Source organism: Paramormyrops kingsleyae, chromosome 21 (genome assembly GCF_048594095.1).
Source record: "Paramormyrops kingsleyae isolate MSU_618 chromosome 21, PKINGS_0.4, whole genome shotgun sequence".
NCBI lineage: Eukaryota > Metazoa > Chordata > Actinopteri > Osteoglossiformes > Mormyridae > Paramormyrops > Paramormyrops kingsleyae.
In genome coordinates, this window is record NC_132817.1 from 19,031,461 (window position 1) to 19,044,750 (window position 13,290).

Consider the following 13,290-nt stretch of genomic DNA (forward strand, 5'->3'; position numbering starts at 1 on the left):
CTCATTGAAATTTCAGTACTAACTGCGTTATTTGGAAAGGTAATTAGTTACATTACTCGTTACCACCATAAGTAGTGCAATTACAGTAATGCACTACTGTCGGAACGTAATAGTAATGTTACCACCAAAACTGACAACAAGCCTCTGTGTTGGCTTGTTGTGTCACATATGATTTCAAATTATCATGGTGTTGAAGTCCAGGCCTTAACTCTGATGCACTGTTTCAGTAATTATACACAGGGACTGCAGCCAAGAAACTGGAGTTACAATAACGATAAATTCTGGGTAATCAATATCGAGTTACATCAAAGACTTTGGTGAACCGCAAGTCAGTCTCCAAAATACTATTCATTGCTGATCAGTTTCAAGTTACAAGATTCAATATTTGATTGTCACGTACACAATCACACACTGTACTGTGTAGTGAAATGCATTCCCACCTGCTTCCTGGATTGTTCTTGAAATTGGGCTTGATTATTAAAACACCCACAAGCATATTACACTTAAACAATTTATTTTTGCAACTGCGCAATTATACAAACATATACATAATTTATCAATAGGCCGTTTCTCACGGTTAAGACGAGAGTCCGCTCATCTGCGAGATGGCCTAATTGTCAGGAGTAGATTTGATGCTGTTGTCAATGAGAGTCTTGTCCACCGTTTCGTAATGAAACCAGGGCCCGTCCCCTCTGTGACGCATGTGTTTGCGAACTTCCAGCTGTGTCAACCTAAAGAAAAACAGACGAATGGATCATGAAGAGAACAGACCCCTAAGCAAACCTGAAGATCTTCACTTTTAAAGTCAACAAAACACAATGCACGTTATTCATTTTTAGTGCCTCTGCGGTCACACACCTCATGTCAGCCTTCTCAGCCTCAATCTGGATCAGCGCCATCATTTTCTCATAGTCCTTCTCGGGGGGGTCGTAGAAGGTCCGAGCGATCCAGCGTGTGATTGGGTGCTGGAGAGGTGAATTGACACATGGCCAAATCAGAATTCACATACACAAGCATCCTCTCTGGGCTATATAATAGATACATCTATAGCAAAACTGACTCAATAAAAATGAACACAACAAATATGCCTAATCTGAATTACGGAGACATTTTTTTTTTATTTTGTTTATCATAAAAGTATATCTTACTTCAAACTTGCAAGCAACAAGGTTTTGATTTTTTTTTTTTTTTTTTACTTTTTTTAGTAGTGGGACATGGAAGCTAAAATACAAATATTTTTTTTTAACTTAAGTGTCAGACATACCTTATAATATTCCCAATGCTCAGGAACATAGCCCTCTGGAATCTCAGCTAGCTCAGCCTCCCCTTAAAAACGATTTATAAAATCACGAATGCAATTACTGCCACATGCAATACAAGTTAAATATAAAGAAGGTTCAGACTAATTGGATTAATTATTAATTAAAACTTACCAATGAAAATATTTACATATGCAACGATTGCTGCAACTGGAATTCCAGTGAGTAAAATGTAGTATTTCTATAAAACACGAAAATATGCAGACATCTATGTTATACACATATTATAACTTCACATTATACATACATTACACATTACTTGTACATCACTTTGGACAAAAGCGTCTAATAAATACATTTAAATGTAAAATTACTCAAAACATTACTGATTAAGTTTTGCTTTAAAAACCTGCCTCTTCTTAAACAGCATACAAACATCAAGATGACAAGCATGTATACAGTAGACCCACTTTACGGTAAATATTTTATTTATAATCTTGAAATTCGTCTTTAAGTGCTCGCAGAATGTAATATCCTTCCCCAGATAACAATTACATCATAGCCAGAGAAGCAATTTTAATACTTGCCAAAAGGTGGAGGAATCGCCTATCGTAATAATCAGTTGGCTTGATGACAAACATCTGTTTTCCATGGCTCCCAAAACGCACCGCTACTGCAAATCAAACACTTCGAATTGTTTTCAATTCTCCGTATCAGAACAGACACATTTTCATGCATAGATACATAGACAGACAGACAGGTAGATAGCATAATCGCAAGGCACTTCATCATAGCAAATGTATGGCATTTGATTTCAGTTACGACTGAACAAGTATGAAATGTAAAAAAAAGTAAATCAAACAGGTGTTGCATAATTCTTGGCTGCATATTACGCGTAAAACTACATGACCTGTTTAGTCAATAGTAGCTAACTGATCATTGAGTTCAGTGCTTCCAAGGTCAAGGCCCAAAGTAATTTAAATCCTAAAAAATAACTACATACACACAGAGGATACATATGACTTATACCTTTATCGCGCTCCCTCACAGTCCTAGTAAGCAAACCGCTTTTTGTAATTCCAGGTTTGAAGGGGTTTATTTTGGCCGCAATAGCGGCTGCAGACCGGAGGACGCTCATGCCCACCATTGCTACGGAGGGCAAGGAAGCGGAAATAGCGTCACATTACACTATAATTGACGAAACAAGTCGCCATATTTCTTAAGGGGGGAAAATCACGTGACAAAACTGTTTTATGTGTTTAAATGTACGATTCGTTTTTTTAGTTTGTATATCAATACAAAAAACTGTCTTTAATAAAATATTTCTTCTGGAGGGAAATAATTTCGTTTAAACAATTACCACCGTAATCACTACCCGTTACGGTGGTAGTGACGTGTTATGAGTAAACAATAGAGCAAAATATTTTATTTCAAAATACAGAATACTTTTAAACAGCATAAGCAAATGAATGAAACAGAATTTCACTTTTAATAAATTGCTTTTACTTCTCAAAGAGCAAATGTCTAATTTTTACATACTAAACAAAATCTTATTTCACTTGAGCATTTTTGTATTTGGTACAATGTGGACCACCTCTTTCTATGTGTGTAAATTGCAATAAAGCATTTGTTGCAGGGATTAAATAGCTCCCAGACCGGAATATTGTTGTAGTGTCATAACTCATACCTGTAAAAATATACTATCTTTATAAATTAAGTTACCATCTGCTTGACAGACAGACTGGGCCTAGATACACGTCTACATGTTAACACAAATTTACTTTGCTTCTGGGACTTCATCTGATACTGAAAGTTAGAAAAAAGTTCTATCAAAAATAATGGTACATCCAATAGAACTTTAACAGCCACAAGTTATATCTGTATGAAAATAGCAAGAAACTATATGAATCATTTTGCAGGTGTATTCACCACAAAGGATTTCTAAATGAAATTACAAAAGCTGGAAATAATTTGTACAGAATATCATTTAAAAAAAAATCTACAAAACATCAATTGTTTTTCCTGAGTCCCCTGAAATCGTCTAGTTGGTGAGTTGTCTGGAAGGCTTTGTGGTATAAGATCATGGGCACTTTCGATCCACACACTGTTTGCCGCCCTCTTCGTATTCCTGCTTGGAAATCCACATTTGCTGGAAGGTCCCCTGTAGACGGAGAGGGGGGGGGGGCACACCATCACTGCCCTGAGAAACCTTTCCCCAGCAAAGCATAGGATTCATAATAACTAACCTTTACCAAAACCCAAGGTCTCTGTGCTAAAAATGTAATGAAACAACATATGGCAATAATGCGGGCATATGGTTAAACTATTTGCATGTCATAGTGGCATCTTACAGTATAGTTAGCGTGTCACCTAATCCATGACACACTGAACTACTTCAGGTTTTACAAACTGAAAGGCTCCTGGTTTCGGCTAATTAGTTCAGTTCTTCTTGTGCTTTGACTGGTTTGTTTGCTTGATTGAATGACTCATCCAGCCAGTTCATATGAACATTAGTGACATGCATGATTATAGGAGACTGACCAATCAGCACACAAGAAGATCTCAGTGCTTAAGTGAAAGCCAGGTCATTCTAATTAAACTGGTAGGTTACAAATCCTGTCCTAGCTCAGACTGTGCCCCATGACATGGATTAAGTGATCACGCTACGTAGAGGTGATTTTACCACGGAGGAACGCCCTGCTGGTCAGATGAAAATGTTATTTGAACTAACATCCATCCATCCATCCCCGCTTATGAAGGTCAATAAAATTAATTTAAATTGTAAAGCTATCAATGTGTAATAATTCATTAATTACTAATGTACTTATTATTTTACAAATGTATTTATCTGGATGAATGACTGGTTCTTCTGTGAGAGATAATGTCCAGCCAGGGTCTTTGCAGAAAGCGACATGAATGGGAATCTGAAAATGTCACCCGTGGCGGTGTGCACAGCGGGAGGTCCAGACTTCACAGGACAGGGCCGCGGTGCTTACCAGGGATGCCAGGATGGAGCCGCCAATCCATGCGCTGAAGCGCCGCTCTACTGTGGTGTTGTTCGCGATCAGCTTCAGGCGCATGCTCTGATTGCAGGGGCGAAATGACAGGCCCTGTGTTAAGTTTTATTGTCACATGAGCTCCGAGAAACACACAGTGTAATTCTTAGGCTACAGGAGAAAGGACAAACTGCAGTGTGATAATAAATTATTATTATTATTGTTGGGTCTTTCAGAAGACAGTGAACTTATTAACGAATTATGATGACATGCATTCAGTTCTCCGATTGAGAATCGAATGGACAGGAACCGGGTCTTGCACTCACTGGTGGTGTCTTCTGGGAAAGCTCTCTGTTGAGCCTGTCCGTGAAGCCCTGGATGAGCGTATTGCCGCCTGTGACTATTACACTGCCATAGAGGCCCTAGAAGATGGTGGAGGAGTGAAGTTTCATATCAGTTTCTGATACCATAACCAGCAGGACCGTACTGAATATTAAACAGAACCTTGTTACACTTGGTCACCTCCTTGGCCACTCACCGGTCTTATGTCAATGTCACACATCCCTACACTGGTGGTCACCACATGGCCCACGCCGAGCATGGTGTTCCCCGACAGACCCTGCAGGAAGGACGACAGGCTGGGTAATGACTTAAAAGGAGCGACATGGCGAGGCCGTGATCAGCCAGGGATTTCCTGGGGGGGGCTTACCTTGGCGTTTGAAGGGTCAAAGAGCCCTTCCGGGATTTTCAGCCTCTCGGCACCAAAGTCACAGTTATAGCCATTGGGAAGCTCATAGTGAACAGTCGGCATCTGGGCTGCCACTCTGTGAGGAAAGTCACATCCATGTTTGCATTTGTTCCTAAACACCCAGGACTTATTTACCACCAGTTCACTAAAACACAGCTCAGCCCAGGTAGCATTTCAGTACATCAAATAACATTTTATTAGAACAAATGGTGGAAAGTTCAGGTCCAGAAACTACAGATCCAGTCCAAGGTTTTGTTTCAACCAATCAGTTGAGTACTCTGTCACTGTGACTCTTTATACTCAACTGATTGGTTGGAACAAAACCTTGGACTGGATCTGTAGTTTTTGGACCTGAACTTTCCACTATTTGTTCTAATAAAATGTTATTTCCACCTATGGTAATATAATGTAAATTATCTCATGAGATTATTAAATGTTTTAGAACTATAATTAGAGGTAGAGCAATGCAAACAGCAACCCTGTACTAGATAAGCAACTGGATTCAGATGGATGGACAGACAAATGGATGAACAGCATATGTAATGAAAGTGGACTCACTGTTCATCATAAGGTGAATCAGAGACCTGCAAAACTGAGGCCTGGAAATCCTGGATCACAGTCTGGATGATCAGCCCAACCCAAACGCATGCGTGTCAATGAGAACACCCAAGAATTAGGCCAGCAAACCATCCAAGGTTGTAATTTATCATAAGCATGTACTGTGCCAATGTGGCATTAATGTTGACCAGAGCAAAATGTGCATGAGGTTCCCACTTACATTACACATGTAGTTGTGCCAGGAACGGGTGACTTGAGGTAGCCTCTCTTTCTTCTTCCAAAGAGGCAGGGTCCCTTCCCGTACTGCCTCCTGTGAGGAATGCAAAGGTTAACCGATTATTCTCAGAGCTGATGCAAGAATCCCACGTGGACAGAACAATCAAAACTTTAATCTTTATCGTCTGGCCTGATAAGATCCAACTGTCCCTTATTATGGGACATTTTTTCCCCTCCAAGCACCATTTTTAAAGCTTCCTATGCTTAAAAGAAGTCTTTTATTTTGCTCTTTTACCTGAGTGGGTTCTTTGTCTGCTTGATTTCCTGTCATTGTCACTCCCCTCTGCATCTATTTCCCCCTTCAAGTCTTTTTGGCCCCTAACGGTGGTGATGGCTAAATGTAGCTTCATGAACCATTTGCTGTATTTTTTGACGCCACCAGATGGTGTTCTTGGCTTCCTTTGAGCTCATGTTTTGAACAGACAGCACCATAGAGTGGGGAGAGAAAATACAGCAAGTGGTTCATGAAGCTTCTTTTGGCTACTTAACCAGAACCAAGCTTTCCCATAAGGTCATCCCCCTTTTTTTGTCTATCAAAACAAATCTGAAGTTGAACTTGTGGCCTAAATTTATCTACGCCAAGATGGCACAGTGCAGAAATCATGTAGCATACCTAGTACTATTCCCTTTTAAAAACAGCGCCCATGGGAAATTTGGGGATGTCCCTATATTTATGAATGAACTGGACTGCATTTTATCTGGTCTCACCTTGGAAGCGATCATGTAAGGCGGAATGATTTCAACATTTAGCTCCTGAAAGAGCTCCCGGCATTGCATGCTCATGAAATCCCCAGCAAGGGGCGACTTGACAATGCCTGAAAAAACAAACAAGCAATCTCACTCATTATTCATAACACTAAATGATGACCTCATACTAAGACACAGAAACAAAAAAAATTACAAATTTAATTTTGTACATTTCAAACATTTTGTTCTATCAGATGATTTTTCCTTGCAGTAAAATTCTTTCGTCTCTTTGCCCGTCCTTCATCCCATTCTTTAATTTCACTGCAGTTCTGACCCTGATGGATGAAAGACTGAAACTCAGCCCTTGAGGCTCCTCCGAGTAAATGGGCCTTAATTAGGTCCCAGACTTGTTTTTCCAGTGGGAAGGAGCACAGCGGAAACAGATATGGTATCTGCGCGGTTTCGCCTTTCTCATTAAGCACCCCGCTTCCCAGTTTCGTCCGCATTAACAGAGCCTGAAGGACAGACGTCTCAGATTCTCTTCGGAGTTAGAGCAACTGACGCCACCTAAAGATAGCCCATCATAAAAATGATGCGGAATTCCCAAGTTGTGACAATCCTGGAAAAGCATTACGCCTCAATGACATTCAGACTGTATTACTGACGGGCAAAAGAAAAGCAGAAAAATATCACCAGACTCCCCGTACTTCAGTAACCCTATAGGCACATCTTTAAAGGTGCAAAGTTGCATATCGATTAAGGCATCATAACGCCGATATTATAAGCAGAAAGGACACCGATGGTTTAAATATAAGTGAGGCCGGTCTGGAAACGAGATAGCCTATTAGGAGAAGGAGCTTGCCTTGTTGAAGGACATATCCGTCATGCACGGGAATGGCTGTTGTGTGAGTGGCCCCACTGTCCAGCACCAGGCCTGTGGATCGACCATTGGCGAATCTGAAGTATCGCAGATTAAGGAGCGACAACGTGGCTCGGACTTTAAGCACTAGTAGTTGCGCCAGAAAGACCTAGCTTTTAATTATGAAGAAGCAAATTCAAAACCTACCCCATCGGGGGGAGTGTGTGGCTCAGTGAGCTGGACTCTGTGTCTGTGATCGGAAGGTTGCTGGTTCAAAAGGCTGCCTGACCCTGCGCTGTCACCCCCAAGCCTGCTCTCACCTATATATGCAACTGTGCATCTCAGGGAAAGCAAGATGGAATAGGCCAAAATATGAAAAAGTATCACTATTCTATTATTCATCATAGTGTAAAACTTTGCTATCAGTGGTGGGGCCAAGTCAAAGATAATCATCATAACGATAATCATCATAACGATAATCATCATAACTGCCCAAATTCATCAACCTATAGAGTCATCAAACACTTCATAACCAAACAGCTTCATGTAGAGCCGTGTAGAACCGGACAGCTGGTCCACCGTAATCTGCCCAGTGGGTCAGGTGACATCATCACAAGGATACGAAGACAAGACTGCAGTTTTGCACAGGAAAAAAGCAGGGATGTTGTAATGCTCAAACATCAGCTCAGTCAGCTTCTCCCTCTTCGCTCTTGAGTTCCACTGTTTTGGGAACAAAAGAAGATAGCAAAAATGAGTCAAGCTAGTAAAGATACTAGGTTCGGCAGCATGATCACTGCCTGATATCAAAAACACTGTCATTTCTTCTATGTTTTGAATACTCACAGGAGCTTCTGACATGAGGACTGGATGTAGGCTGGGCTCGGACTTGAAATGCATCTTGTAAGTGTGATCTAAAATTGCTTGGAAACCATCCCAGTCATCAACTGTGGACAGAGAGAGAGAGAGAGAAACCAGTTATCAGTAAGTACTGTAACTCACATCGATACATGGTGCTTAGGATGATTCCCGGGACCAGAATGCTCTCCTGCAGGACTCGTTTCCCTAATTGCATCTTCATTCCATAATTTTCTTTTGTTGAATAAAAAGTTCTCTGCTCTTAGATGGTTTGTAATAACCTGAAAACCAACAGTCTGAGGACTGCAATAAGAATCTCACCAATAGTACCTATGAGAGCAGGCGCCAAATCTTCAAGTTCCCGCCCAATCAGCATGCTAGTGAGGTGACATGCATAGTTTGCATACAAACTAAAGAACCACCCCTACACTCTAACAAGCTAAGGATCGACACTTTGGAGGATCTTTGTGAAAGACAACATCCAGCAGTTTCTTGGAATATCACAACTGCAATAACTGGCAGGACAACGCAGTTTTGGGAAAAGCAGTCTCAAAGGATGCAAACTTACTGATGCCATTTTTCAGGGGGAACGCAACTTCCATGTTGTCTCTGGGAACCCACAGCTGGTTGGTGTCAATGTGGTAGATGGTGCCACCTGGTTTGCTTTGGTCTCCATCTGTTTCCATTGGGGTGCTGCCATCTTCTCGGTCTAACGTCATCCCAATCGCTGTGGGAAAATCAGCCTAAGGGTGCAAAACATCAGACACTACCTATCTTAATAGTTTGTAGCATTTTTAACATGATGAGGCCTTAAACAACAAATATAGATAAGTGATCGACTAACATTAACAAAAAGGAATGTAATTATCAGTACAGATATTATTTTTGTTTTACACATATCTGAGATTTTACACTATAACCTTTGGCTGGATAAAGGCCAGTTCATACCGTGAGCACTTTGGGTCACGCAAGGGGGTGAAATGACATCAGGGGTTGGCTGCGGACGGTGCGTGTGTAACCCAGATTTTTAAGTCTAGCGGACAACTGCACGTGTGCAATACAATTGACTAGGTATATCCAGTAGGTGGCATGTATATAAACTTTGTCCTGTCAATTTGTTCAGTTCAAAACAATAGACATCAGTAGTTCTGCAAGCCATGTCTCATTTATGTTTGTTCAAGATTAATGATATTTCCGAACTATGACTTGATTAGTATTGCTTTCTACACAAAAATCACATTTTATCACAAGAATCGAATTGCACTTTCAATGAGAAATGTGACTGGGCAGAGGTGAATAGTAAATATTAAACATATTTACTGTCTGTATTGTTTGTATGACAAAGCCCACATCTTAAGTAGTTTTACAAAAAAAAAAAGTTTTTATCGTTTTAAAAACCTTAGATGACCTGAAACTAGCTGTCATAAATCTTATCTCTTCCTACTTTTGCGTAAGCTTCATTTGGGCCAAGAAGACGACATCTGCCCCCGGCAGGTCTGGAGGAATATCCAGTACGCATGCGCCGACCGCGACCACCTGCATCCCCAGCCGGGCAGCGTACAAAAGGCGAAAGTAAAGTACGAACTAGGCTGAAGTGGAAAGGTTCATTCATTCATTTTGTTTTCTATGGAACAGTTTCAAGGGGATACATTTGGGTAGTGACTGTAGATACGTGTCTCTACCAATTTTATAGGAGTAGCGTGTGTGGGTTTTTTTTTGGGGGGGGGAGCGGGATGGTCGCTAACAATTTTGAAACCAAACCTACGCCCTTAAGTACTTATTACAAAGACGGTAAGTGTGAACCCAATGTTTTCCACTAAAATAATACCAAGCACATATAGTGTATTGCATACTGTCTTACCTTAGGGCAGTCCTCGCCTGCATAACCAGCCCTCACGCTGTATGATCCGATGTCAAACACCAGAGCTCCAACCTCATCTGTGGTTAGCAAGATAAATCACATTTCAGCGTATAACAACTCGATTATTAATACAAGATCACAGTTTTATAAAATTGTGTTCACAAAAGGCGTTACCAGTTACATGCGTTTATAAAACGTTTACTGGGCAATTATAAGTATCTGTCTGCATCAACAATATCTTCATAAACACATGCACATGTCAGACGAAGTGCAAAGTATCAGCGCATCTATCAAAAGCTACAGGTTTAGCACCATCCTTAACACTGATCACAATTGCCTCGTCGCATTTGTCTTTAACATTGTTTCTCGAATTGGTTTGTTTGAGAAAGTAGACGTAAGATATTTAGCCGGAAAACTCATAAGACTACCAGGAGCGATGGATGTGCAGGTAGTCGCAATGATTGCACACAACTGAAAAACACCTAATGTGGCCTCATATGTTCATAGCGAGCTTTACCTCACCTCCACCATACACTCCTCCGCTCATCCTCGCTGCTGACTGAGTGTTAATAAAACCAGAGAAGTTATTTAAACACTTATACGGCTACGCAAAGCTATACAACCCCCGGCCAACAAAAGGAAGTCCTGCCCTGAACTCATTCGCAAGGTGGTGCTACCTAACCCTGAACATCACGGCTAAACGCCGACGTCTGCTCATTGGACAGAAGTGTCGCTCCTTCCTGCTTGTGCGCGAACATGTGGGCGTGCCCTGAGGCGTTTCTACCAAGCTTGGTTGAGAAGCAGCACAGCGTTTTTCGTTCACTCATGATGTAGTGGCTGTCGTTGAGCATCAGTCTGAACTTAACAGACTGTCTTAACATTCAGTTATAGTTTGTAAGCCTCCCGTAAATGTAGATTATGATGACTAAATATTTTTTTTAAATCTTCAATATCATAATAAACTCCCATTAGCATTATTTCACCGAGGTAGAATGATAAAAATACTTTTTTTATTATTATCAACAAACCATAAAACAGTGTTAGTTAAAAGGTAAACCCGTCTTTTGTTGCAATGCGAAATAATGAGAAATGCAATTTAAATTGTGCATACCTTGCATGAAATATCAGACCCCTATGATTTATGTGGATATATGTTTGGGAAATGGATAGAAATGTAAGTGCATTATGCACTGAGTGCATATAAAGTGATGTTCTATAATATAACCAGTATTGACATTAAGGAATCATAACGACACATTTCCTGTCACTTTGAGAAATTTACAGTGACTCCCCCCACCCGCAACTTCACCGTCTTGTAGTGGATCAGCTGTCAGTTTGTTGCTGCTCCTCGTTGCGCCCTCTTTGCACCCACACGTTGGAAGAAGCGATGCCACGTCCCCCCGGCTTGCCCACAAAGGGACTACACTGGGATGGTTACTTTTCCAAATCCCCAGTCCAATGCTACTGGAGAAGGTTAGCGGTCACGTGTTTAGAGCGGATCAAACTTTCCGAATTTCGTGTAATGTAATATCTGTCTGTCACATTTATTCAAATTAGTCTCTAGTCAAAGGAATATAAAATCAATAAACAACAAGCATTATTATGGCGACTGTCATCACTTAGCCGAGTCTTATTTGATCGTAGTGTGACCTATGCGATAAAATAAATTTCTATTTGACTGCAGCAAATGCTCCGTTTGTGAAGTGTTGTACAGGTTTTCTGTAAGTACTCCATTTTTTCCTGCAGTCCAAAGACGCGAAGTTAGGTGAACTGGCGTTGCAAGATCTCTTGTCATGTGGGATTGTGTGTGTTTGTGCACTGTGAAGCATGCAATTTATAACTCCCTATCAAACTCCGTCAAGTGCTGGTAATGCTGTCTAATACGTCTACGAGGCATCCTCTGTGTCTGGTGACTAGACGTGCCAGCTACTTGCAAATCAAATCATTTACATAACCTGGTCTGCACGTGTGAAAAATTACATCCAAATCAGACCATTACTACTGGGTGCTTAACTTTTATGTCATTGGGTGTATTTAAATTGATGTCTATAGATGGCTCCTGGAGTTTTAATACATGTGCTCTGTGACGGACTGTCATCCACAGTGTCCTCTGCCTTTTGCTTCCTGGGTAGGTTGGATAGATCGTTATTTTTATGTCTTCATCGAGTTTAACAGATAACGCTAATGTGAAAATCCAGTTACGCTGGATTCTGTTTGAACATTCCAAGCAAATTCAACTGTTTCACAATGCTTTTTATATATTTTGGATAATGCAAAGTTTGTGGATATAAGTAATTATTGTTTTTTTTAATTATTTCTACTGCTGTGATTCTTTTTTTTACATTTCATATCTGATACTTTAAATATGAAAAAGAACTGATTGTTTTGTAAAACAAATCTGTTTATGAATAACCCAATATATAATTCAATATACTGTATATACATATATATGGTTCTGATATCTGAAATCTTGAAAGATATTTTAATTACTAAATTAAAAATAATAACCCTAACCATAAAATAGGTTATTTTAAAATAATATTCCCATGCCATTATCTAAATGTTTGTAAATGAGAGCTACAGAGCACTACGTGAATTATAGAACTTTAGGGCAAACGCTCAGTTCAAGTACAGCTGCTGAATGCTGGTTATTAGGTAAACATTTAATCAGCTGTAGTAGATTTATATCTAGCTGCTTAGGCTGACATTTTCTTCCAAAGCAACTTAAAATGTTGACCCCTTTATGGAACCGGACATTTTCCTGGGAGAGTTCAGCTTGAGTACCAAGGCCACTGAATTTGTGCCCAACCTTAATGCCAGTGGTTGCCATAATTAGGAAGGAGCAGGTACTGAGGATGGGAACTGGGCCAGCCAGTGCCAAAGGAACATGTAGGTATTGGATTCTCACCTTTGTGGGAGAGAGAGACAACTGGAGAGCTCAACAAACTACTGTCTTTAATCCCCTAAAATGAAAGTTCTGTGAGCAACAGCATCCTTTACGAAGAGTAGCCCACTTTTCTGTAGCTTGTCCTTCCTACATTCTTGACGTCTTTGTTGGGGTTTCCTAGGCAACAGAAAACCACCCAAGGGGATACATATGTTACATAAGAGTTTTTTTTTTTTTTTTTTTGCTATTTTGGCTTTCAGTGTGATTTCAGTTGTAAGCACATCACAGTTATTGATTTTAACAA

The 13,290-nt window shown here is 40.3% G+C and overlaps 2 protein-coding genes across 4 annotated transcripts; both read right to left on the minus strand.

The window, feature by feature from the left end:
• Positions 1–497: 497 nt before the first annotated feature.
• On the minus strand, positions 498–2,453 carry ndufb5 (NADH:ubiquinone oxidoreductase subunit B5). 2 transcript variants are annotated; one of them, XM_023840929.2, is made up of 6 exons: positions 2,289–2,453; positions 1,847–1,929; positions 1,434–1,500; positions 1,265–1,326; positions 859–965; positions 498–731 (listed from the first exon to the last, which is right to left on the minus strand). In XM_023840929.2, exons 1-6 carry the CDS (start codon positions 2,404–2,406, stop codon positions 611–613), a joined length of 558 nt encoding a protein of 185 aa, XP_023696697.1. In that variant the 5' UTR covers positions 2,407–2,453; the 3' UTR covers positions 498–610. The 2 variants fall into 2 exon arrangements, with proteins under 2 accessions (XP_023696697.1, XP_023696696.1); XM_023840928.2 differs by having other exon boundaries at positions 1,847–1,932; positions 2,289–2,449.
• Positions 2,454–2,729: 276 nt separating this feature from the next.
• LOC111858810 (actin-like protein 6A) lies at positions 2,730–10,799 on the minus strand. Of its 2 annotated transcripts, XM_023840926.2 has the most exons (14): positions 10,622–10,799; positions 10,100–10,176; positions 8,807–8,981; positions 8,227–8,327; positions 8,006–8,103; positions 7,387–7,481; positions 6,546–6,652; positions 5,782–5,871; positions 5,562–5,623; positions 4,965–5,079; positions 4,794–4,874; positions 4,582–4,677; positions 4,256–4,342; positions 2,730–3,420 (listed from the first exon to the last, which is right to left on the minus strand). In XM_023840926.2, the coding sequence occupies exons 1-14, from the start codon at positions 10,644–10,646 to the stop codon at positions 3,340–3,342; spliced, it is 1,290 nt and encodes a 429-aa protein (XP_023696694.1). In that variant the 5' UTR covers positions 10,647–10,799; the 3' UTR covers positions 2,730–3,339. The 2 variants fall into 2 exon arrangements, with proteins under 2 accessions (XP_023696694.1, XP_072560410.1); XM_072704309.1 differs by having other exon boundaries at positions 8,006–8,327.
• Between the last annotated feature and the right edge of the window lie 2,491 nt (positions 10,800–13,290).